Source organism: Balaenoptera acutorostrata, chromosome 1, assembly GCF_949987535.1.
Source record: "Balaenoptera acutorostrata chromosome 1, mBalAcu1.1, whole genome shotgun sequence".
NCBI classification, from domain to species: Eukaryota; Metazoa; Chordata; class Mammalia; order Artiodactyla; family Balaenopteridae; genus Balaenoptera; species Balaenoptera acutorostrata.
In genome coordinates, this window is record NC_080064.1 from 117880599 (window position 1) to 117906988 (window position 26390).

Below are 26390 nucleotides of genomic sequence, written 5' to 3' on the forward strand. Positions count from 1 at the left end.
AAAAACACACATCCCTGCCCTTGTGTAACTTAATTTCCAGTGGAGACAGACAGACAATAAAGTAAACTGAACAGTATAATAAAAGAAGACAAGTGCAATGGAAAAAAATAAGTAAAGCAGGGAGTGGAGGGAGGGATGACGATATTAGAAAAGGTTGTCAGGGAAGGACTCAAGCCATCTTGCAAGGCAGGAGGAATGAAGGTGAGGGGTGCCCAAGATCACAAGCTAGTTATGGCAGAAAATGGAATTGGAACCCAAGCCCAGGCTCTTTCCACTTCAGACTTTTATTTAAATTGAAGTATAGTTCATTTACAATGTTGTGTTAGTTTCTGGTGTATAACAAAGTGATTCAGGTACAGATAGATACATACATACATATATATGTATACACATATATATACATATATATTCTTTTTCATATTCTTTTCACATTATTCAATATTACAAGATATTGAATATAGTTTTCTCTGCTATACAGTAGGACCTTGTTGTTTATCTATTTTACATACAGTAGTTTGTATCTGCTAATCCCAAACTCCTAATTTATCTCTTCCCTGCCTCCCCCTTTTCCCATTTGGTAACCCTAAATTTGTTTTCTATGTCTGTGAGTCTGTTTCTGTCTTGTAAATAAGTTTATTTGTGTCATATTTTAGATTCCACATATAAGCAATACCATATGATATTTGTCTTTCTCTGTCTGACTTACTTCACTTAGTATGATAACCTCTAGGTCCATCCATGTTACTGTGAATCAGCCTTAATCTTCTAATGGCTTTTGTATGGGCATTCTCAGACATCTCTAAGTATTAACAGGCCCCACCCTGCTTAATTTTCAGAGATCAGATGATAGTAGCCATGTTGAACCCAAGAACAAAGAGTATACAGATATGGCACGTTAATAAATCACAGCTCTAATTAATAGTCACACAATTTAGAAACAATACTGGGGCTGCCAAGGCCTGAGACCTTCAGACCCTTTCATGGACCTCGACACTGCTTTGTAGTGGTCTCTCTGTCCAGGAGCTGCTTTGTGGGAGGTGTGAACTCTCTGTGCTTCTCACAGAAGGTTGACCATCCTTCCCAGGCCGCCTGATCTTTGACAACCTGAAGAAATCCATCGCCTACACCCTGACCAGCAACATCCCCGAGATCACCCCCTTCCTGCTCTTCATCATCCTCGGTATCCCCCTGCCTCTGGGCACCATAACCATCCTCTGCATTGACCTGGGCACTGACATGGTGAGGACTAAGCTGGGATCCAGCTCATGGAACTCCTGTGAAACGGACTGAGGAGTAGGAAAAATCTGTGTCCAGAGAGAGGGGCAGAGCTCGAGTTACTTCTGAGTTTCCTTCTGAACTGTGTGTTCCCTGTCACTTCCACCCTCCATCCTCCAGGTCCCTGCTATCTCCTTGGCTTATGAGTCAGCTGAAAGTGACCTCATGAAGAGGGCTCCACGGAATCCAAAGACTGATAAGCTGGTGAATGACCGTCTCACTGGCATGGCCTACGGACAGATTGGTGCGGCCAGAGGAATGAGGGGTGAAGGGAACGGGGAGTGGCTGCACCGGCGTGGCCACTGGACCAATCTTGGTTTGGAAGTCAGGGAGATATTTTCTTAACAACAAACTGTGCTGGGCCCTGGGACACAAAAAAACATTGATCTCTGATCTGCCCTTGACTTAAGAGTCTAGTCAAAAAGGAGCAAAAATACATAAAATGATGGCAGGTTGTTCTCCAAGTGCCAAATGAGTATAGATAGGACATACTGCAGGAGTACAAAGCAAGAGGACTCACCAATCTTGAGGACAGTTGGAGAGGCCTTATGGAGGAAACAGGACTTAAACTTGGTGCTGGAAGATAGGGCTTAGACTAGTAAATGGATAGTCTGGTGTGGGGGACCAGAGGATACCTGATTGTTGAAGAGTGAATAAAGCAGTTTGGTGGAGCACTTATTCCTGATAAAGAAGTAGTGGGAAATGAGGCTGTGGACACAAGTAGCATTTATAGCGGGGCCAGCCTTGAAAGACATTTGAGAGCCATTAGAGGTCTTTGTTCTTGAGTTGCTAGATACAATAGGGGTACAGGAAAGAGATGGGGACAGAGGAGACAATCCAAATATCTAGAGATGGAAACACATAGAAAAAAAGCACAGATTTAGGAACCATACCTATGTTTGAATCCCAATTTCAAGACCTGTATGACCCTGGACAATGACTGAGTCTTTTTCGTGCTTCAGTTTTCCCACTTATGAAATGTAAATGATAGTGCAGAATTGTTGTAAGAATCAATGTCCACCGGTACCTACACAGTGCACAGATCTGTGGTCAGTAGGTAAACATTAACGTCAGCCATAGCCGTGGTCCAGGCATGAGGGGGTGGAGGTTTTGACCAAGGGAGAGGCAAGGGGCAGATGGGAGAGATGCGAGGGGAGGAGAGGACTTGATGAGTGTCCTGGTGTCAGAGAGAATGGACAGGGAGGAGACCAGCACTCACTCAGTAGGGAGAGGGAATAAATCCCCTCTAAGGTCCTTTCCAGTTTTAAGCTTATATGATTTAAAGATGACTCTAGATTACAGCTTAGAAAGAAATGTCAGAGTTTGGAGGCAAGTCCTATAGAGATGGTGGGATCAGATCATTAATGGCATGAATCTTCAGCAATACAGCTCAGACACACATCAACCCTGCTAGAAGCAAGCCCCAGGCACCACCCCTTCCATGATCTGCCTTTTGAGATCCTTCTCTGAATCAGGTTCCCCTGACCTGTGACTCTATCACTCACAGGGATGATCCAGGCTCTGGCAGGAGTCTTCACCTACTTTGTGATCTTGGCTGAGAATGGTTTTAAACCTACTGATCTGCTGGGCATCCGCATCAGCTGGCAAAATCGATACCTCAATGACCTGGAGGACAGCTATGGACAACAGTGGGTGAGTAAAAAAGGTAGGGTAGTAGATTGTGACCAGTAAGAGTGAAGAAGTAATGAGGAAGAGTGAGTTTAGCAAGTTTTTGCAGAGTAGAATGGAGGCGCCAGGCAGACAGAGATGATCATCATCTCCAGTCCTACAGGAGCTTTCTAACATTTGTCCTCAATCTCCAATCACATCAGCAAATATTCTTCTCTTTGTTTACGATGACTTCATTTCTGTTAATTCCTACTGTCTGTTGTCTGTCCTTATCTTCCTGGGTCTTTTTGGCTTCCTTGGACCTGGAAGTCTACTTTGTCAATCAACTTTTTGGGGCTGATTTCTGGTTTTCCAGGTTCTAATCATCATTGTCCCAGAAATGAGTGCTGGGTCCACTTTCTCCTGTTACGCTCTTTTTCCAAGGGTAGTCGAAGAGTATGATTTTAAATCTGAAAATGTATTTTCTTTGTATATCTCTTCCTTGTTCTTCTAAACTTTTTAAACTTAGAGGATGCATCTCTGTATTAATCATTCCTAACACCCAAAATGAATAAGGTCCAAACCGAAGCCCTCCAACCAACAATATTTGTTTAAGAATTTTAGTGAATATGCTTGTTTGCATCTGTGAACACTCCCATCCCAATTTCTAAGACAGTGGGAGATGTGATGCCAAGTTTTGCTAGAATCATAGGACCATAGAGTTCACACAGTCTACAGAGGATATTATGGTCTACTGGAAAGATTTAGTGCCTTGCTTAAAGTCCCACAATGAATCTCTATAACAGTTGGACTAGAGATCTGGACTGATTCCTGCCCGGCACTTTCCCACTTCACCATGAGGTCTCCAAACCAAGCTAACTGCAGGTCTCTCAAAAGTATGTTAAAATCGGGGCTGTTGGAACATTGGCCCTCATACACAGTAGGCTTCCACTGTCTGAGCCTCATGAGGCCAACAGATGTCAATGTTCCCAGCTACCAACACTGCTCCAGGGTCCAAAGATGCCCAGAGTCCTCATTGCTATGTACCTTGTCAACATGTCCTCAGTCCTCAGATCAAGCCCCTTGTTAGTTTTATATCTTGATACCATCTCCCTGCTACCAAGATGAAGCTTGACACATGTTTATTTACAATAAATTAAAGATAATTAACTTGAATTAACATCAAATTACATCAGCAACGTCTTGAGATATTGCAAAACGGGTTGAGAACAATTGCCCTGCGGAATAAATGCCATAAAGGCAAGGTCTCTGCCTCTTCCACTGCTGTAATCTTCAGATAATCGAATATAGAGCTGCCCACCCAGGGAGTACCCTACATACTGCTGGATAGCTCCTTATCTTCTAAATACCTCTAGCAGTAATTCCATTGATCACCATTCTTTCATTCATTCATTCAGCAAGTATTTGTTGAGCATCTTCTATGCACCAGGTACTGTTTTGTCCCTGGAATATAGTAGTGAACAAAAATGGCCAAGTTACTGCTCTCATGGAGCTTATATTCTAGTTAGGGGCACAGAGTGGGAGGGGAGAAAGATAATAGCCAAATATATAACATATTGGGTCCATGGATTTTAAGTCCAAGTCCAAGAAGTGTTGGAATTGGGATACTAGAGTAGGTGAGGTGGAAAGATAAAGACAGTGATCAGAGAGAAAAGAGGTGCTTGAAATTAAAATCACAGAAAAATTGTGGCTATTGGAAAAGACAACGTCTGGAGTTAAACCATGGAAGTAAGCAGCGGGTGGGGAGTAGAGGATACAGTTGGAGGAGAAGATCAAGACTGTGAGACCATGGTACGGGAAGGATCATCAACATGTATATTTAAATCTCCAAAACCGAGGACAAAGTAGTTAGAGTGATGGTGAGTCAGGAGCTAAAATTTTCAAGTGATGTTGGGAGTGGCTCAGTTTTGGTAGCTGGCTGCAGGGGATAGTGGTGGTATGATCTGATGCACAGAAATGTGCTGACAGGTCTCATTCTAAATTCAATGCTTGGCTCATCGATTTCCAGCCTTTGTTTTCTAATTGTTTAGGGCTCTATATTTCCCTCCAAGTACAACACTGACCACATCCCATGAGGTTCTGTCTGTACTATCTCATTATTGTTTAGTCCTACATATTTTCAAATTCTTTATTTGATCTACAAGTTATTTATAAACATGCTGTTTTATTTTTTTTTTAAGGGGCTTTTTCTCCAGTCTAATTTAGACGCTCCTCTCCTGTGTATCCATAGCCCTCTGTGATCTCCCTCTTGTAACCTACCTACTGTGCTGACATAGCATATTTATCTTCCCCACTGGACTCTAAGTTCCTCCTGTGTAAAATGTGAATGAAAGAATGAACACATGGATGAGTGAATGCCTCCCATCTGGTACCACTCTTCGGGTATCCCTTTCCCCTCTGCATGCAGATTCCCCTCCGGCCCCATCTTCCTTACCTATTTCCTCTGACCCTGTTTTCCTCTTGAAGTCCACCTTCTTCTCTTACACCACCCTTCTTCTTAGTAAATATTTATTGAGCCATAGTACCTGCCACTCACTGAATGAAGCATGGGGAGAGGAGACACAGAGATAAATAAGACAAGGTGCTTGCCCTTGAGGGCTCTCAGTCAGGGAAGGCAAACATATAAACAACTCACAATTACAACATGGAAAGTGCTAAGACAGAGATACATGTGAAGGGCTGCAGGAATCTAAATAGGAGACCTATCTCAGCCTTGGGGTCCGGAGAGGCAGGAGAAGGAAGAAGCCTTTGAGGCATATTTGAATCCCTCCTGACACTGACGGCTCCCCTCTGCCCACCCTCCCCCAGACCTACGAGCAGCGCAAGGTGTTGGAGTTCACATGCCAAACGGCCTTCTTTGTCAGCATCGTGGTTGTGCAGTGGGCTGACCTCATCATCTGCAAGACCCGCAGAAACTCTGTCTTCCAGCAGGGCATGACGTGAGCACCGCCCACCGGCCCCAACACTCTCCCAAACTGCACCCCTAACTCTCCCTCCCGACCTCCAACACACCCTTAAACATTTCCTCTCAGAAACAAGATCCTAATCTTTGGGATCCTGGAGGAGACGTTCCTGGCTGCTTTTCTGTCCTACACTCCAGGCATGGACGTGGCCCTGCGAATGTACCCACTCAAGTGAGTAAGGGGAGGGTTGCAAGGCGGGGAGTCTCTGGGCACAGGGAGAGCACATGGGAGGAGGCGTGTTTGAGCGGGGAAGTCAAGAGGGGAGCAGGCCCCACTCAGTGATGTAGAGAGAACCGCCTGTGCTCCCACAAGCACATCTTATCCAGGGAGGAATTAGGGACTGTACCAAGTGATCGCAACCCACTAGACATGCAAACTTAGCAGATTTGCCAGTGCTTAACAGAGTGGTACCTTTTCTTTGATAATGTGTGGTATAGCTGTCCCAGGCTACACATTGCTTGGAGCTGGTGTAATCATAAAACAGCCTAATCTATGCATGGCTAAATCTGCTGTACTTCTGCAAATCCGTTTTAATGTGCATATAGGTGGGTGGGCATACTGAAATTCTTACTGTCTGCTACCTTGTTTGGTTCAAGTCCCAGGTTTTTGTTCCTTTGTTTTTTACATTAGTATATGCTTGTGAAACTGTTCCATTTAACATTTTTATAAAGAAAAAAGCAAAACTCCCATTTCATTCACACCCCTCCCCCACCCTGCATTGGTAACCTCTATTAATAATTTAGTGTGTGGTCTTCCAACTGATTTTCTATGTGTTTACACACTTTGCTCACCTTTCTGTCCCTTGCAGTGTTTTACACAATGCTTTGTATTCTGTAGCTTCTCAATTAATGTTTAATAAAAGACATTGGTACTGCCCTTAGATACCGACAATTCCAGGTTTGAATTTTGGCTGTACTGTATATTATTCTATGACCTTGGACAAGCTGGTAACCTCTCTGAGCCTCAGCTTCACCTGCAAAGTCTCGATAACACACCTGGCAGATTGTTCTGATAATTACAAGTAGAAATGCATATAATACATGAAGTATGGCATTTGGGTCCTGGTGGGCACTTTGTTAATAGTAGCTCAGTTGCTGCTACTATTAATGTCAACATATAAATGATAGCAAACGTGGTTGAGCATTAACTGTGCTCCCAGGCACTCTTGTACATACTTGACCATAAAACTCATCACCTAATACTGTGATTATTTATTTTGTGTGTTTATCTAACCTCTTTTCCTTGATTGCTTGAGCTTCTTGATATCAAAGACCATCATGTCATCATTTTTATTTCCCCAGGACCTAGCACATACACAGAGTAGACATGATAATTGTTGTTGAATGAATGCATGACTGTATGTCTATAACTGTTTATATTGGTTGAGGGGTGTGTGTGTGTGTGTAATGAACCATGGCCTAGGCCTGCCCTGTCCAATATGGTAGCCACCATCCTTATACAACTATTGAGCTCTTGAAATATGGCTAGTGAGACTGAGAAATTGAATTTATAATTTTAGTTAACTGAATGTTAAAAACTAAACCAGTGTCAAATATTTTTCAATTAAATACAACTTTATTGTTTTGGTTAGACTACATTTTCCTTTAACCACTGAAAATTTAGTGTCTGACTTGAGATACGCTATCAGTGTAAAATGCTCACTGGATTTCGAGGACTCGGGATAAAAAGAAGAATGTAAAATAACTCATTAATTATGTTTATATTGATTACATGTTGAAACAATAATATTTTGGATATTTGGGGCTAAATAAAATATTAAAATTAATTGCACTTGTTTCTTTTTACTTATTTTCATGTGGCTACTAGAAAATATTAACTATCACATGTGGCTCACAGTATATTTCTATCAGACAATGCTGCTCTAAGCCATCTCTCTATCATCCAAGGGACAAATGTGGTTCTGATTCAACCCCTCCCCAGAGTCCATCTTCCTGGTCTATAGAAGAGATTCAGGAAGAAAAAGATTTCCCCATCTTTGCAATATGGAAGAGTGTATATATTCCCTGGCAAGATATACCCCACATCTAGTCTCAGACCCATCCTGCTTGGAGTTTGTGGGTGCAAGGTCTAGAGAACCCAGAAAGCAAAGGAAGTCTCCCTCAGCGACTCCACAAAAGCTGGTAGACAATCTCTGTGAACACCGCATGTCCCTCTAATATGGCATGTATCCCTTTCTGTTCTCACTGGCTTTTTATGCTCCTGTCTTGGGCCCCTCCGCCCTCACTCCCCAGGCTCTGACCTCCTCAAAGGTAGGGATCAACCTCCCACACAACAAACGAAACACTCGATTCCCGGGTGCTGTTCTCTGCACCTGCCTTTCACTGGCCCCTCTATCTCCTCTCCCGCTGACCAGCTTTTTCTCTCTTCAGGATAACCTGGTGGCTCTGTGCCACTCCTTACAGCGTCCTCATCCTTGTCTATGATGAAATCAGAAAACTCATCATCCGTCGTCATCCTGGCGGTGAGGGTCCCCTGCACCCCGGCCTGAGAGTTCGCCAGCCTCCTGACCAGCTCCCCCATTCCCCCTGGCTCCTCCAGGCCCACTGCCCTTCTCCCCAGCTCACTGCCCAGCCTGTGCTGTGCCTGGACCCTGCCCTCTGGTCCTTGACCCCAGCACGCTGCTCCTTCCAATCCTCAGGGCCCTGCCTTCCACCCTCAAGCCTCCCACCTTGTCCGGGCTCACCCTTCTGTTTTTCTCCCCTTGATGCCTTCCCCAGTTCACTCTGGTCTCTTCTCTCCCACAGGCTGGCTGGAGAAGGAGACCTACTACTAAACTCAATAGAGGAAGATCTTCACATGACATCAGGGTGTCCTGAGCACCAGGTGGGGGAGGGTTGGGGTAATGAGTTTGGGAAAACATCTGAGAGTACACATTAGTTGGGGCAGGGAGATGCCAGGAGGAAGAACCTTGGATGAGAGAGACAGGTGATCCTAGGGCTGGGTTGAGGGCACCATGGATAGGAGATATGGTGGGTTAAGGGGAGCCCTGCCTGCATCTGACTGGAGCCCAGCAGGGGGCTCAGTAGCCAGTCAAGAGAGTAAATGTTTGCAACAGCCCTTAGCTCCTGGATGTGTCGCATCTGATTTTTGGAGAATGGGGATTACTGTGACGCTCTCTCCCTAGATCTTCATGGGAGCCAGGCAGAGGAAGTCTTTCAGGGACCAGAGTCGAGGCTGGGAAGGGATCAGAATCAAGCATCCTTGCCCCTTGAGGGCTACCCCCTCAGAGTCACTCTCCAACCCGACAGAGAGCAAGGACAGGACAAGTCCTGGGATCAGAGAAACAGAGGAGGTGAGGGAGGAGCAGCGGAGCCACACCTTACAGAGGGGCCACAGCGCCCACTCACGTCCTCAGATCAACTTACAGACTCATAGGCTTTTCGTGCTAGACCTTATTTCATCATGAAGAACCTGAGGTCCAGAGAGGTTAAATGACTTGGAAGGGGCCACGTGGTGAGTGGTGAAAGTCGGGCCGCTGCCCCGCCTCTGAGGAAGGGATTGGTGTTCCCGTAGCCCCAGTCATTAGGGCATCTCGACCCCATCCCAGCCCTCAGCTGTTTTCTCTGGCGTAACCTTGAAACAGAGGCTGGAACAACGCTGAATGGATCCCTGTAGCCTTTACTCTAGGCAAAGCACCCGCCCCCTCATGCCCCAGCTCCACACAGGTGATGGATGATCCCCAAAGCCTGGCCTCCGAGCCTGGGCCCAGCACTTGCTGCGTCTCCCGCAGGTGAGGAGTCCCCGGGAGCCTTTCTCTCCTGCCCACCCTTGGCGGCAGCTCTTCCTTCCTCTTCACCCACTCGCTGGCTTTTGCTCTGTGAGCTGGTCCACTTTACCCTGTAGATCGGTTCACTTTCAGGCTTCTTTTAGAGGAGAGGGCTGGCTGTGCCGAACAGCATACAGAGAGAGAGAAATGCTGAGAAAAGCTGGTGGAAATCGTAGACTGTCACCAAAAACAAAGCACATGTGTTAAGTGACTGCACATTCTGTCTGGTGGTAGACAAAGGCCTTACTCACACCATCCATTAATCCATACAACAGATACATTCTTACCACCCCGCCCGGTTTTATAGATGAGGAAACCAAGGTCTGTCTGACTGCAGAACTTGTGCCCTCAACCACTTTTCAGGCTAGTCTTACAATGAAGGCTGGGCCAAAAATATACAAATGCAAAAGAAAAAAATATAGGATAGTGATAGAGGAAGGGCCGTGGACGAGTCTGGAGGATGAGAGGCCATGGACTAGCAAAGGGAAGGCTGTCATAAGGTACACCAGCCACTGTCCCCCTACATCGGGCCCTCCTAGACGTCTCTCTCCCACCTGCTCCCCTCCCTCCTCCAACACAAGGTCTCCTAGGGACAGGGCTATATCAGTCTGGGGTCCTTCCCCGATGCTGACAGGGCTGAACCAACCCTGGAAGACGGAGGGGCCAGGGTGTGTGTGAGTGAGGTGGGGAGGGGGAGAATGGTGGGGCCAGCTCCTCAAGTTTCAGTAGCAGGAGCTTTGGGTGTCTGGTGGGTTAAAAATACAGAGGCCCCAACTTAGGGTCATTTGATATCGGTGGCTGAGCCTGAAGGCAGGGGCCTAGAGGGAAGGATTTGAATAGAAAGTATAGAGCAAAGTATGGGAGAGGAGGACAGGGAGGAGGGGAGGGGTGCAGCTGCTGGAAAGGATCTGGGTGGCTCTGGAGAGCCAGGGCCAAGGAGAGGGAGCAGGATGGGATGAAACAGCCCGGTAGCTGCAGAAGAGGAGAGGGAATGGAGCAGGCCTGGGTCACCATTTCGTCCCATCTCACACCCTGGGGGTACGAAAGGTCAGATTCAGGATGGAATGAGTCTAAGGTCCCAATGTCTCTGTCCCAGTGTTCCCCCCTCCTCCAGAGTGCAGCAGAAGGAGTAGCTGGGGCTGGACGTCATCTAGGTCATATATGTCTGGGTGGGTCCACCTGTCTATCCTGCTGTCTTTGCTCTGGTCATGCGGCTGTGGGCATGTTGGTCGCTCTCTTGAGATGGGTTCTGAGGTCTCTCCAGCTCCAGCATGCCCTGCCTAGCTACCTCTGGCCTCTCCTGTGCCAATGACAGCTGTCTCTCTTGGACCCACTCCTGCCACATTCTTGAGATTTTCCCTGGCCTTCCTTGCTTAGCCGTTTAAGGTCCGCCCTGTGGGAGTGCGGAAAGGTCATTCCTCTAACATAACTTCATGGTGCAAAACACCCGCTGTGCCTCCAACATCGGAGACACCTCAGGGTGGGCACGGGGGCTTCTGACTTTGATCTAGCCTCTCTCTGGTCTCCCTCGTGCCTCAGCTTACCTGTGCATGAGCCCTGGAGGGCCGTGAAGAGGGTCCTTGAAGGTACCCAGAGCTGAGCCCATCCACTCCGCCCTCAGCCCCAAGCTGGGATCCAGGAAGTTAGAGCCCCTCCGCACCAGCTCTGCTTTGGCTCTCAGTGCACAGATTTAAGCAGCATCCTTGGTTCAGGGCACAGGGCCCCACCTCTTCATGTTTCCCAGTGTTAATTTTTTCCCCTACCGTTGATACCTGATCCTTTTTGTCTCGTCAAAGACGTAGGAATGAATAGTCACAATGCGCTCTCCTTGGAATCATTCAGCCAGGGGAATCCTCCTTCCCACTGTGCCCTAGAAAACCAGTCCCGTAGGATCAGAGTAGAGAGTACAAGCAGGAGGCAGCAGCCGAACGACTTTGTCCTTCTCCTCTCGGGTCTGTGGGCAGAGAAGCCCCAGATCCGCATCTCCAAGGATGGATGTGGGCCAGCACTTCACGCCCCACGCCCCGTCCTTCCTCTGCATACTCCAGTTAGGAGTGTTGAGTGAAGCAAAGGAAACTGGCTGGAGCTGAGCCAGGGCGCCAGTCCTGGACTCGGCTCCATCTTTTATTCAGAGAATGACCTCATCCTTGGTCTTGGTTCTTTAAAGGGAAGTGCAGGGGGTCTCTTTCCTGCAGCCTGGATTGCATTTGTACTCCCCCCCGACTTCCTCCACAGGATCAAAGAAACAGACTTGACCTAGAGGAGAGTCCCAGGTTTTAGGACTTAGAGGCAATACAACATTTGCTCCCCTTTTTACAAATGGACTACAAATTTAACCTCTGACCCAGAATACCTCCTCCTCTGCAGCGCCATTTCCCTCTGTCTGAGTACCCTTGCCCTCCCTCAACTCTCTCTAATTACCCCCAAGCCTCCCCTCCCCCAGACCCAGCTTCATTTACCTCCGACTCATCTGGTCTTATTTTTAGCTCCAGCTTTTTCCTTTCTTAATATGGCGATGAGCTCCTAGGCCGGTGTGGGGACAGGGGCCGAGGAGCCCTGGACATTGGGGGGGAGGGGGAGGGGGGAGGCTCTGGGAGCCTGGGTGAGAGGTGTTGGAGGTAGGAGGATCCCGGCCCTCACGGGGCCATCCTGGCCTCAGAAGGTTATCCATCTCTCCTGCCAATCCTGGAGACATATTTAGACAGGACCAGGTGGGGGCCAAGGGGTGTCAACCTCAAGGGCAGCTCCGGTTCCCTCCCCGCCCCCTGCTCCTATTCCTCCTCCTGACCCTTTTTCTCTTGGCTCTGTCGGCAGTTTCTCCAGGACCTAGCAGTGTCCTCTGTCCACTGCTCTGGGCCGTTCCCCACCCCACCCCCACCGTGAGCCCCTAACTCAGGATTTGGGACCCAGGGGCCCCTCCCTACCCCAGCTAACCTCTTCTGGACCAGGAGAGCCGACCCAGATCCCACTACCTCCATGAGTGCTGCAGACAGGATGGGGGCCAGAGCTGTGCCCGGCCTGCGGCTGGCACTGCTGTTACTGCTGGTGCTAGGGACACCCAAGTCAGGGGTGCAGGGGGAGGACGGGCTGGACTTCCCCGAGTATGATGGTGTGGACCGTGTGGTCAATGTCAACGCAAAGAACTACAAGAATGTGTTCAAGAAGTACGAGGTGCTGGCACTGCTCTACCACGAACACCCCGAGGACGACAAGGCCTCACAAAGACAGTTTGAGATGGAGGAGCTGATCCTGGAGGTGAGTGGTGGGGTCTGCAGGCCTGCAGAACAGCCCAGTCCCTCTCTGCACCCCCCTATCCTGCAGCTCCATGTAGATCTTTAAGAGTGGGATCTGGGCGTGAGGGGCAGGGCAGCAGGACCCTGTCTCGACCAACAGGACCAACAGGACCCAAGTGGCATATGACCTTAGCCAGAAGAGAAACAGAGATTCAGGAACCCCCAAAGTACCACCGTAGTCAGGCAATTTTAGGAGGGAGGGGGTGCTGCAGGGGGAATCTCTCCTCCATGCTAGAGGAGGGTGGTAGTACTAGGTTTGGCTAGGACTGGGGTGACCTTGGAAGGGGGGCAAAAAAGGAAAAGAGAGGTTCTTCAGGGGAAGGTGAAGAACTGCAGTACACCCCCAAATCTACTTTCCTAACCAAAACGTACCCTCTCTCCATACACTTTAGGGACTGCACCCCAAAGAGATCCAAACTGAGTATAAATTTAAATGTTATTGACATTTTACTTGCATGTCATCGATTTAATGGCTAAAGGTTAATAGAGCCCACCGTGCCTCCCACTGGCCTCTCAGTCCCCTCCCCCTGCCATCTGCCCCTATTGGATCAAGCTGGGCACCCCGATTGGAAAATTCTTGTGTTTGGAGGAGGCTTCACCATGCCTTCCCCAATTTGTCTTTGTGGGAAGATTCTCCTCACCCCCAAGCTGACCTCGGGCGCAAAGGAGAGAGAGAGCCTATTGTTACAAGAAAAAAGCCCATGTTTGGAGATGACTGGAAAATGTGGTCACACAGCCCTCCAGGAGCCGGGATGTGTTGGAGTCTCCTTGTCCAAGCTGCTGCAGCCCCTCCTCTAGTATGGCAGGACAGAGAGGCCCCAGCTTGCCCAGAGCTTGGAGTATTTCAGGGCAAGACACCAGGACTGTAGGCTCTCATTTCTGTGTGCCCCTGCCGGGTGCTGGAACCCGCCGCCTGATTAATGAGCTGAGTATTTTTATCCTGAGTGCTCAGCATCTCTGGCCATCCACCTGTCCCAACCTCCTGAGAATCTGAGCGCCCCGAGCCTGTGTTAGGTGGGGTAAAGCTGCAAACCATGCCCAAGGCAGAGTGCATCAGGGTTGAGAGCCCCACTGGGAGACCCATGAGGACAGAGACCTAGGGTATGACTCTCCATAGCCTAAGGACAGCTTGAAGTAGAGAGTGAAAGGGAAAGTCCCACCCCATTGAGGAAGACCAGGCCTATTTCATCTCTAATCTCTTTGTCAGTCTCTCTGCCTCTGAGGGTGACCAGTGGTGGCCACGGTGACCTCTACTCTCAGCTCTCCGGCTCTCCCTGATCCTCAGCAACATGAACAGAGCCCCACGCCCCCCACCCTCTTGCCCTCCAAAATTCTCCCCATTGGGACTCACTCAGAAGAACCCCAGGGACGTGTAACATCACCCCCACACTGAGCGTGGTCTTTGATCAGTATGGAGTACAGGGCTCAGCTCCGAAGGAGGAAAGAGCCTCAGTCATCCTGAAGCTAGACCCCTCAGCATCCCTAAGGAACCTGGAAGTACATGCACAGTGCCTTAAAGTTCAACATAATAAACACATTGTAAATGAGCAATAGGTGTTCAGGAATTAAAATTGGACCACAGACCAAAAGGGTGGAGGGGGGCGTGGCAGGGAAAGTGGAGATATCCTGCATCCTAGCACAGTGTCAAGGTTAACTCATATTCCCTTCATCCCAAGTGACCAAGCTCGAAAGCATGAGATCGGGAATAGTGGTTACTAAGAATTCCAGAGGCTGATTTTAACCCTAACTCTCCCTTCAGTTAGCAGCCCAAGTCCTAGAAGACAAGGGTGTTGGCTTCGGGATGGTGGACTCTGAGAAGGACACGGTTGTAGCCAAGAAACTAGGTAAGGGAGGGGTGGGAGGAGCAGGGAGGGGAAGGTGACGGGTGAGAAAATACTGAAATTTGGAGGGTTATGGCTGGGGGTTCCAGCCTCTCCTTTATTCCTTATAGAGACCCATGCTCAAATCCCAGAAAGAGGTGAAGGTGGCCTTCTTTATACCTACCTAAAAAACGGGGCTAGGTTCTGGAGGAAAGGGGGAATCAGGGAACACAAGTGGGGCTGGAGAGACCTCTGCAAACTCCTCTTCCAACCCCTCCCTCGCCCAGAGCCGGGGGCTGGGTGTCACAGCACCAGCCACCAGGGGGCAGCACAGGCCTGAGACTGGACTCCGGATGTGGATGGGGGAGGGGTGGCCAGTAATGAAGTCATCTGGTCAGTAATAGCTGAAGGTTAAAGGGCTGGACTGGGAATCAGCAACTAGAGTCCTCTGAGGAGGTAACAGGAAGATCTGTCTCTGGTTATGGCAGGCAGAGAAAGGGGGGAGACATCTTGCTAGGACCTATATCTCCCTGCGTCCTCCCCTAGCATCCCCACCTGACCCCAGCTTCCCCCTGGAGAGCCCCTGGGGCCAGACTAGCCACCTAGGCTAAATCCAGGGGCACAGACACCGGGGATGTAGGGGCTGAGAGGCAGTGGAGGTGAGCAGGGCCAGGGCCAGGGGAGGTGAAGGATGTGGGGTCTAGTGGGATTATGGAATGGGCTGCAACCCTGGATTTGGACCCTTGGACCTGTGGGAAGGTTGCAATCATGGCACACCTCTGGCTCACTCCCTAGGACTAACTGAAGAGGACAGCATTTACGTATTCAAGGAAGATGAAGTCATTGAGTATGATGGCGAGTTCTCTGCTGACACCCTGGTGGAGTTTCTGCTTGATGTGAGGACTCCGCTGGACCTAGTGGCCTTGCTTTAAGACCTCACGCCCTTCCGACCAACTGCAGCCTCACACACACACACACACACACACACACACACACACACACACAAACAGGCAACAGAGAGCCCCTTCCTCCCCGTTTCCCAGCCCTCTTTTCCCTGATCCCTCTCCTTGCCTCTACCACTGAGTTCAGAAACTCACTCTCTTCCTTCAATGTCCTTGCTCTTCCAGGTCCTAGAGGACCCTGTGGAATTTATTGACGGTGAACGAGAGCTGCAGGCATTTGAGAATATCGAAGATGAGAACAAACTCATTGGCTACTTCAAGAGCAAAGACTCAGAGCGTGGGTAACCCTCAGACTCCACTGTCCCCTCCGCTGGTCCCCCACTTCACCTGTCCTCCTACCTCCCCACTTCACCCACTGGCTCAGCATCCCTACCTCCTCACTCCTCTTGCCATGGTGGGTCCATCGACTGCTCTGATCTCCCTGCACTCTGCGGGTTTCACAGACAGGCACCAAGGCACTCCCCTTCCCCCCAGCCCACCACTGTATGTAACCACTCTCAGAGGACTAGAGGGGGTGAGTCTCAGAATGAACCCCACCTGCCAAAGAAGAATTGGGGAGAGACAGAGGGGGATGGCTCCCTGGCAGACCCTGGTTCCCCCAGGGACTGACTCTGCATTCCCCCCTCAGATTACAAAGCCTACGAGGACGCAGCGGAGGAGTTTCATCCCTACATCCCCTTCTTCGCCACCTTCGACAGCAAGGTTCTCCTCCCTGCTGCTGCACTGGGTCTCCCTCACTCCCCTCAGCTGCCCTCCAGCCCCCTCTCCCAGAATCGATGGGGGACCTCCTCCCTCCCTACACACCAGCACTCCCCAACCCCACCCCACCTCAGGCCTCCCCTGCCCCACAGATTTTAAATTATCTAACCCACCCCTCTCCCATCTTCAACCAAAGCCCAGAGAAGTTAAGACACGTGTCCAGTGTCACAGAGGCAGTGACGAGGGCCCAGGTTGTCTCACTCCCTGCCTGACATCTGCTCCCCCATAATACTTCTTCTCACCATGACCCCGTGTCCCCTGCCCCACTCCCCCATCCCCTCCCCCAAAAGGTGGCAAAGAAGCTGACCCTGAAGCTGAACGAGATCGATTTCTACGAGGCCTTCACGGAAGAGCCTGTGACCATCCCGGACAAGCCCAATAGCGAAGAGGAGATTGTCAGCTTCGTGGAGGAGCACAGGAGGTGGGGGGCAGGGGCAACCCTCTGGGCAGGGTAGGCGCCTCCCCAGGCTAGAACACATGTCTGCGAGATGGGCTAGGGGAATCTCAGCCAACCAGGAGGCTGGTCTCTCCTAGAGATGAACACACTTCTGGTATCAGTTCTTATTGATATACTGACCATTTTGCACAATATTTTGCACCCCAGCACTTAGCCCAGAGCCTGGAGCACACATAGAATGTGCTCCATCAATGTGTACGGTTCATTGTGATGTGGACTGAGACCAGTGTTGAGTGCCTGTGGTCTGCCAGGAACTCCGAGGTGCTATCATCTCTCTTATTATATTTAATCCTTTTAACAGCCTCAGTTAAAAAGAGTCCATGAGTAGTGTCAGAACTGGATTCTAATCCAGATCTGGCCTGTCTTCTTTCTCATACATTACCTACACCAGTGGTTCTCAACAGGGGTGGAGGGAGTGGCGACGTAGGGGGAGGATTTTGTCTTCCAGTGGATATTTGGCAATGGCTGGAGACATTTTTGGTTGGAGAGAGAGCTACTGGTATTTAGTGGGTAGAGGCCAGGGGTGCTGCTAAATATCCTACAGTGCACAGGACAGCCCTCCCACAATGAAGAATTATCTGGCCCCAAATGTCAGTAGTGCTGAGGTTGAGAAACCCTGCCCTACGCTCACACATAATTCTCTTCCTTCACAGTACTCCACAACTGGAAATACCCATTCATCAGTGTAAACACTACTTCTCTCACTCTCTCCCGCTAGATTATGGTCCGCTTCATCAGGGCAGGAATATGTTTGCCTTGTCCTACTCTGTCTACACAGCACCTAGCACAGCGCTTAGATCATCTCCAACGCTCAGTGTTATTGAATGAATGAGTGAATGAAAGAAAGAATGAATGAACACCCAGATGTCCAGTTCTTTCTCCCGAAAGTCTCTCTTCCAGTCCCCTTGCCCACCCTCCTCTCTCCTACCTGCTTTAACCATGCAATTATCTGGGCCTGGTGCCCAGAGCTTAGACTTTGCCAGATGGCTTTGTTCAGGGCTGCAAGCTGTCTATGCCCTAGGCATGACCCTGTGGCAGCCTCTGCTATGGGGACCCTCTGGAGCCAAGGGTGTCCTTCTTGCCCACTGAGTAGTGACTTTCTTTCTCTTCTAGATCAACCCTGAGGAAACTGAAGCCTGAGAGTATGTATGAGACCTGGGTGAGTGCCCCGGATGGGGCCCAGGCCCTTGCAGAAGCATGGGAAAACTCAAGTCCCAGAAACACCCAACCCTGCTGCTCCTCATGTCTTGCTTATAGGAAAGACAGTGCACCAGCAAAGGTGGAGGGTTTCTGTTCTGAAGAACGTGTCAGGAGTTGGGGGACACACATAACTTGATGACGATGACAAGGGAGGAGCTCTAAGCTCTGGGGCTGAAGGGTTTGCCAGCGGAAGTGTGGGGACCCTGGAGTGAAGGGGGCAGTGTACTTGGAAAAGGGTCACCACCACAAGAATACACCTGCTCCAGAAGCTGGATTTCCACAGAAGTTAGGTCCAAGGAAGATCTAGGGCCTGTTCTGCGCTCTCTAACTTCAGTGAGTATAGCTAAGGTCTCCCCTCCCTGCCCCCCACAGGAGGACGATCTGGATGGAATCCATATTGTGGCCTTTGCAGAGGAAGCTGATCCTGGTGAGGGAGGAATACTGGATTGGATTTGGGGCAGGGGTGGGGGCACTGGTGAGAGAGGGAGATGGGGTATTTATCAGAGCATAGGCCTTTTAAATAATTAATTAATTTATTTATTTGGTTGTGCTGGGTCCTAGTTGTGGCAGGCGGGCTCCTTAGTTGCAGCACATGGGCTCCTTAGCTGTGGCATGCGAACTCTTAGTTGCGGCATGCATGTGGGATCCAGTTCCCCGACCAGGGATCGAACCCGGGCCCCCTGCATTGGGAGCATGGAGTCTTAACCACTGCGCCACCAGGGAAGTCCCCAGAGCATAGGCTTTTAACACATAAGATGGGTTTTTTTAGAGCACAGTTTACAAGCAGCCTGGGGCTAGACATGCGGAGTTGTGGGAGGTGGGAAAAGAGAGCTGGACTCCTGTTTCCTCTGTGCCCCACCGTGCACTTATCACCTGTGTTCCCTCCAAGATGGCTATGAGTTCTTAGAGATTCTCAAGTCTGTGGCCCAAGATAACACTGAAAACCCTGACCTGAGCATCGTCTGGATTGACCCTGATGACTTCCCCCTGGTAAGAGATATCACTCAGGCACTGCTCTCCGAGGCAGGGCACATCCCAGTGGGGAGCCTGTTTCAGAGCTCCTATCCCCACCTCCTAGTGAAGGAGCCTGTCGCATGCCCAGGGGCACTGAGCGCATCCTGAGAAAGGGGACACAGGATGATGGGAAGTGTGGGAACAACAGGATTCCCAGAGCAGAGGCTGAGCAGATAGCTCATGTGCCCAGGGCTGGCTCCTTCTAGAGAAATCCAGAGTTTGGGGGAGCAGAAGGGCACATTAACCCTGCATGTGGGTGTCCACAATCACAGAATCAAAGCACAGAGATTCCATGTCTCAGGGCACGGCTCTGTTCCCAGCTGAATCCCCAACACCTAACACTCTTCGTTGAAAGAGGAACTAGATGAACAAACAGAAATGTGAGAGGACCATTGGCAATTACAGAGTATAACTACCTTAGTTTAGAGATATAGAAACTGAGGTCCAGGGAGAAGTGATTGCCCAAAGTCACAAGGCCAATCAGTAGCAGATCCAGGATCAGAATAAGGTTTCCTATCAAGTTTTCCTTGGAAAGGAGGGACCAATGTCCCCAGCTGACCCTCTTGATAACTTTCCTTTGGGGATATCTACTCTTTAACTGCTTAGTTCTACCCATTCCCTTCAGGCACTATAGCTGGACCTATCCACCAATCTACCGTGGGTTCAGTGTCCTTCCTCTACCCCTGGCTGACCCGCACACTCACACTCACCCTGCTGGACTCAGGTGTTCCTAGCCTCCATTAAGTTGCCATTTGTGGTCTCTCCACAGCTGGTTCCATACTGGGAGAAGACGTTTAACATCGACCTGTCAGCCCCACAAATAGGAGTCGTCAATGTTACTGATGTGAGTTTCCTTCCCTCATTCCCGTTTGACCCCCAACTCTCCTTCCCAACATAGCTAGTCCTCCTCTGCTCTGCTAACTAGGAATTGAGCCCTCCCCAGAGGAATTAGACATGCCCCGTCTAATGGCTGGAAAGAGGGAGAGATTCCTGCCCTGAACACACCCCTGTCTCTACCTGTTGGAACTGGCTGCTCGTCCTTCAAAGCCCAGTTCAAATCCTCTCTTCTCCATGAAGTCTTTCCAGATCTCCCATTTGGAATTGTTCCCTCCTTGGCACTCCCAGAGCCCATTTGGCATTGAGAACATGACTTTTATATGGCTATTTATGTATCATGTCTGTCTCTTCCAGTAGACTTTGAGCTTTTTGAGGGCAGAAATCTTCTCATTCACACACAGATAGATGCTTCAAAAATATTTGTTGAGTTGAATTGAATAAGTCACAGCCTGCTTTCATATAATTCTCAGTCTAACTGAGGAGGTAGGTATTCCGTTAACTACCAGGCCAAATCTGATAAACTCTATAATAGAGATACAAATAAAACACCAGGAAGGCACAGAAATCAAAGTGACTTCTGCTTGAGAATCAGAGAGGGTTTAAAAGGAGTAGAGTTTAAAGTGGAGAGTGTTGTAAATCAACTATACCTCAATTTTAAAATATAAAAAATTAATTAAATCTAAACAATTAAAAACATTAAAACACACTGGAGATTGTACTGTGTGTAAGAGCTCTACAAGTGAAAATTATATGAGTCATTTCCAAACTGATGGAAAAGTTAGTGCAAAAGGTCAAAAAGTAGGAAAATGAATATCAGATTTGGGAAAAGGCAAGTCGTTTCTGATGGCTTGAGAGTCTAGAGATCTCTGAGGATGGTGCTAGAAAAGCAGGTGCTTGAATGCTAAAGAGTTGCTGACTTTATTCTCCAGGCCATGAAGAGCCACCAGTGGTTTTGCATTAAGGGCATGATAGAGAGGTCTGTTTTAGGAAGCTCAGCATGGCAAGAGCTTGTAAGAAAGACTGAAGGGAGAAGGTCTATTTGCTGATCCAGCAATTCTTCCTACTCCCACTGTCACTATTCCAACCTAGACCCCCACCTGGACAGTTTTCCTGCCCACTGACAGATGAAGAGAAGGGACAGAGGATGTACAGAGTCCAGTGAGTGGGAGGACAGGTCTAAAGACCTGAATCGGGCTTAGTTCTGATCCCTCGTCTGTGCCATGTCCTAGGCGGACAGCATATGGATGGACATGGATGATGAAGAGGACCTGCCTTCTGCTGAGGAGCTGGAGGACTGGCTGGAGGATGTACTGGAGGGCGAGATCAACACAGAGGATGATGATGACGATGAGGACGATGACTAGTTGCCGTGGCAGCCATCTCCTAGCCCCACCTGCTCTCCTCCTGCTCCCTCCTCCTTCCCTGTCCTTCCCTGAGCTCCTCCAGGGACACTAGGTCATTCTCTGACATGGGGCCCATTGGGGTCTATATGCTGGGTGCTGAGATTCAAGGAGCTACTTTTCCCTACACACCAGCCCAGCTATCTCATCTGACTTCTGTTTCCTGTCCCACCATGCCCCTGTAGCGATTATTTGTTTCTTCCATCACTCCCTACATGCTTTCTTGTGACTTCCCTCTTGCCGTATCTATGGGCCCCCATCTCTCTTCTGCTCCCTCCATCTGAGCACACTCTTCCCCCACTCTCTCAAGTCCTCTACCCTTCTGACTGTCCTATCCCTGGCCAGGGGGACGGGAGGGTACTGTGTTTGGGGCTATATCTTAGCAATCTCTTGTTAATGTACTTGGGTCAAATGAGAGACCTCAATAAAGGATCTGGGGCAACAGGAGCAAGTGTCTGCTGATGAGGTCTCACCCCTATGGCAGGAGGGAGGCAGCCAGAGGATGGGGGATTTAAGGGGTGGGAACCTCATTAGGGGACTGTGATAGCAGGGGGGTGGGGCTCCTCCCTCCAGGCAGTTATCCCAGAGAAGCTTGGATTATTTATCTGCTGCAAGTCAAAAAGGCTTTTCTGAACACATGGTGTTTGTCCAGCACCACTGTCAGGCTTTGGGAGAACAGAGAGTGCTGGGCCTGTCCCTGCTCTCGAGCTGATTAGCCTCACTGGGAAGTCAAGACAAGCACACTAAAGAACTGAAGAAAAATACAAAGCAATATGTAATTAAGTGATTATGTGCTGCTTGATAGCACCCTCCCTTGCAGCTCTTATTTGAATGGCAAGACTGAGCCCAAAAAACACTTCCTCGGTGCGGCCTTCCCAGAGGTGGCCCCTCCTGCAGCTCCCTCCTCTGGGCTCCCACTGCACTCTCTCTGTCCACCTCTATTCTAGTACTAGCTCTTCATTTACATGTCCGTCTTCCCCACCAGACTGTGAGCCCCTTGAAGGCAGGACCCCAGGCTTTTTCTCTGTGTCCACAGGGCTTGGCACACCAAAAGTAGTCCCTAATAAATGTTTGTTAAAAGAAGGAACAAATGAATAGAATGGCCTCAGAAGAGAGATGAGAGTGGGCTTTGATGGCTTCATAAAGGAAGTGAGCATTTTCTAGGCCTTAAATGAATAGTGGGATTTGATTAGGGCAAAGGAATCGGGGAGGAGACATTTCAAGTGGTGAAAACATCAAAAGCACTGCCAGAATGCGTGTGCCATGTTAGGGCACAGAGGAGACCAAAGAGACAAGAAGAGAGGTTCAAGTGGTGGCCACGAGGTTGGGTGGGCATCCGGGGCTAGGTCGCAGAGGTGTTTGGATTTAGTCCTGTGAGCTGGGGAGGAAGGGCAACGTTTAATCTGGCAGCGATGAGCAGGATGGATAGAGGGAAGGAAGCTGATGGAGATACCAGAGGCGGGGAGTCCAACTCTTATCAGACAGTTATAATAATCTGGTGGAGGTGGGAGAACACGGATCAGAGTGGTGGTCATGGGAATGCAGAGGAGACGCTGAGTTTTGTTCAAAGGGCATCCCCCAGATCTGAGCCTGCTGGCGATCTTGGCAGGAAGGACCCACATTCTCTCCAGCACAGGCCCAGGCTGGGGTAAGTGTAAAGGAGTCAGGAGTAGGGGGGGGGAGGAACCAAACAACTGAACAAGCCCATAACTAACAGATGTTACAGCTTTCATGGATTGGGTGTAAACGTGTTGCTGGACAACTTAGAGGATCTCTGAGTATGGAAGAATGAGACCTGAGGTGAGAGAAGTTTTCACCCTCCACAGACAAATCCAGGAAGTCTTCCTGGAATTGGTGGCAGGAGTATAGAGTAGAAACCACATATTCATCCAACTTGCACCCATTTAATAAAGGTTTAATACATAGTATGGGCACTGGGCCAATACAAAAATATTATGGAACTTACTCTCTAGCGTAGGTCAGTGGAAGGCCCCAGACTAAATAATAGCTCCCATGTTTTAACCACCCATCTGTGCCAGTCACTAGAGACTTACAATTTCTAAAACTCAGAAGAACACTGTGAGATAGGCATCAGTGTCCCCGTCTTGCCCTTAATAAGGCTCAGAGGCATAACCTGCCTAAGAAAGGAGCAGAGTCAGCATGAAGCCCAAATCCCCTGTACCTGAAAGACCTGGACCTTTCACTGACTGTAGATAAGTCATTCAGCTTCTCTGAGTCTCAAAGATGGGTCAACAAAATGGGTTTTGGCCCTACAACTCAGAACAAATGAGATATATGCAAAGGCAAATTATGAGGGTGTGTTGCTATCAAAGGGGCAGTGACATGGCACACGGGGGGAAGAGGATGGCGAAAGCAAAGAGAAGGGCTGTGAAATCCAAAGCAGCAGCAGCCTGAGCCTCTTCTAGGGGCAGTGTAGACTCAAGAAAGGAGGGGCCCACCTGAGGCTTCCTGAGGGGTCTCTGCCAGGCTGGAACTGATGTGAAGCAGGGGCGTTCCTGGAGGTGGCACAGACACTGATGGGGCTCAGACCTTGTCCCCGGGCCAGGCTCTGCCAGAGTTGAGGAGAGACCTCTTAGGCTGGAGATGAAAACAGATCATCTTCTTCCTTCCCTCTTTCAGTCTGGCTGAGAATCTGGGGGAGGAAAGTCCCTGGGGTAGAAGGGAAGTGAGAGCTGCCATGCTGGGCCTGGGCAGAGGGGCAGAGCTAGGAGACAGAGCTGAGCGTGGCTCTGCAAGTTGTCTATAATTTGCATGCTGAGCTCACTGCTGCTCTTTTTCTCCCCAGAAATAAAATTACGTCATGGTGGGGGGAAGGCGGGAGGGTGGTATATTTGGGAAAGGTGAGAGGAACACAAGGGGCCAGATGGCATCATCCTGGAGAGAGAAGATCTGTGGCTCCAGGGCAGGCGAAGGAGGCCCCCATTTTGCTTCTTGCCCCTACTCCTCCCTCCCCCTGCTTCCAAGGTGGATAAGTCTGAGCAGTCATTTACTACGGCTCCCTTGACCCATAAGGGGAAAAGGTTTTTACAAATACTGAGTCAAGCACCTACGAGGATCCAGAGGCCAAAGGACTTCCAAACCCTTAAACCCTAACTTACTCTCTGCCTCCCAGGGTCCCAGCCACTGTGGTCACCGAAAGGTCGTAAGGGGAGGAGTGTGTCCCTTTGGGAGGAACTAAATCTGAGAATTGGGGTTCGCTGTTTAGGGGAGGAGGCGGCGTCGCTACTCCAGCCGTCCCGCACTTCTGCCCCCGTCCCAGGAGTCTTCCAGAACCCCAGCCCCCTGCTGCCTCCCCTCCCCCTCTCCCACCGCTCCCCGCCCCCCGCCCCTCCCCGGCTCTGACATCACAGGCCGGCCGGGTGGGGTGAGGCGGCGCTGGGCTCGGGCTCTGGCTCCGCGGGCGGAAGAGGCGGCGGCGGCAGCAGAAGCGGCGGCGGCGGCGGCGGCGGCGGCGGCGGGAGCCGAGGAGGAGGTTCCGGACGCTGCTCAGGAACCGGGGACGCCGGAGTGCCCGCTCCCCGAGCGCTCAGCCCCGGAGGCGGTGAGAGGGCCGAGAGGGGACGTGTCGCGGGCAGGGGCAGATTTGGGGGTCTGGGCTTGGAGGGGCGTCGATCCGGGACGCCTGGGGACAGATGCGGAGCGTGGGGGCCCCGGAGGGGTCCGCTCCGTGTCAGGGCCCACGGGCTCCGTCTCTGTCGGTGCGCTCCGAGCGCGGTGTGTGCTGGAGGCGGCGTGGCTCCGGCCGCCCGTTCCACTCTGACCAGCAGTTTGGGAGTCGGACCGGGGCCTGGGGATTAGGATGGAGCCTGCTTCCCGCCCAGCCGGCTCGGCCGGGCCAGCTCCCGCCCCTCCCTCCCGTTCTCTGGCTTCGGACTCGCCTCGGCTGGCGGTCTCCCGGGCCAGCCCTGCCTCAGTTCCGCCGGCAGCCGCCCCTGCTCCGAGGGCTCAAACCTGGCGGCTGGCACCACGTGCCCTCACCCAGTCCTCTGCACCTGGGGTAGAGGTGGGATTGTCGAAGGCTTGTCCAGAGGGAAGGAGTCGGGAGCTGGCGGGTGTACAGGAGAGAAGTAGCTAACGTAAAGCCCCTAATTAATTTCATATAATCTGTGTCAAAACTGACAGGGACACACACACCTACAAGAGACACGCCCGCACACACGGTGACACACACCCATGTGACTCTTACACACATCGACTGCACACAGCAAATCACAAAGGGCCCTGCACTACGCATCCAAGCCCCCACCTCACTCCCACTGTCTCCCATGTGCAAGTCTCCTGGTAGAATATCAGTCTAACAGGACAGCTGAGTGGGGGCCACCGTCCCCAAGTCCACCCTGATTTCCTGGGCATCTTCTCCCAGCCCTGGGCTTCAGATCGCCCCTCTTTAAAACAGTGAGAAAACATGGTAGAAAATCCTGGTCTCAATCCAGGACAGGGAGACAGGATCTTGAGGGCGAGTGAGCCTGGTGCTTTGAAACGGGGTGAGTAGTGAGGGTAGGGGTTGCTGGTGGCCTCTCTTGCTGGGTCCAGTTGGAGCTTAGGGTGCTAGGAGTGGCTGGCTTCTGGGCGTCTGAGTGGCCAAGGGATGGAGGGGGGATGGAAGAAAGGGAGAGAGAGAAAAAGAAAGAATGACTATGAGTCAGCCAAGGATGGAGGCCCAAGTCAGAGAGAGAGAATGAGGTGAATGTGTGTGAGAGGCAGACAGACATCAAGAGAAGGACACAGAGGGACAGAGATACAGTCAGGGAATGGGGAGGGGAAGGAAGTGAGAGTCAGAGATGGTCAGATGAGTGGGGAGAGTGCTGGGGAGTGGATGACAGAGGCTCAGAAATTAGGGAGGATGAAAGCAGGATGGTGGTGAGACCACTGGGAGTTAGGGGAAACATGCTGAATATGTGTGTTTTGTTGCCCTATGTGTCTGGTCTCCAGGCTGTCAGAGCGATTAGCTTTAATTGCTCTTCCCTTTGTGG

At 50.3% G+C, this 26390-nt stretch overlaps 3 protein-coding genes and 1 long non-coding RNA gene across 4 annotated transcripts in view; 3 read left to right on the top strand and 1 right to left on the bottom strand.

Annotated features, from left to right (window-relative positions):
- Window positions 1-8661, top strand: part of LOC103005321 (sodium/potassium-transporting ATPase subunit alpha-4) — a 30004-nt gene extending 21343 nt beyond the window's left edge. Inside the window, 7 exon segments of the mRNA XM_028163874.2 lie at window positions 1085-1239; window positions 1396-1519; window positions 2783-2928; window positions 5713-5843; window positions 5937-6038; window positions 8258-8349; window positions 8633-8661. Coding sequence (XP_028019675.2) covers window positions 1085-1239; window positions 1396-1519; window positions 2783-2928; window positions 5713-5843; window positions 5937-6038; window positions 8258-8349; window positions 8633-8661 — 779 coding nt within the window.
- Window positions 8662-9490: 829 nt separating this feature from the next.
- On the bottom strand, window positions 9491-12424 carry LOC103004759 (uncharacterized). The gene is made up of 3 exons (XR_450136.3): window positions 12114-12424; window positions 11199-11910; window positions 9491-9831 (listed from the first exon to the last, which is right to left on the bottom strand). It is a non-coding gene; the product is annotated as an uncharacterized LOC103004759 (long non-coding RNA).
- Window positions 12425-12452: 28 nt separating this feature from the next.
- Window positions 12453-21843, top strand: CASQ1 (calsequestrin 1). The gene is made up of 11 exons (XM_007171777.2): window positions 12453-12909; window positions 14707-14791; window positions 15563-15663; window positions 15895-16006; window positions 16358-16431; window positions 16779-16909; window positions 18059-18104; window positions 18518-18572; window positions 19035-19135; window positions 19929-20003; window positions 21226-21843. The coding sequence occupies exons 1-11, from the start codon at window positions 12631-12633 to the stop codon at window positions 21358-21360; spliced, it is 1194 nt and encodes a 397-aa protein (XP_007171839.2). The 5' UTR covers window positions 12453-12630; the 3' UTR covers window positions 21361-21843.
- A 2938-nt stretch (window positions 21844-24781) lies between these two features.
- The window catches only part of PEA15 (proliferation and apoptosis adaptor protein 15), a 9771-nt gene continuing 8162 nt past the window's right edge, over window positions 24782-26390 (top strand). The window contains exon 1 of the mRNA XM_007171775.2: window positions 24782-24958. The gene's annotated coding sequence lies outside the window, so the exon portion shown is untranslated. The remainder of the gene's footprint in view (window positions 24959-26390) is intronic.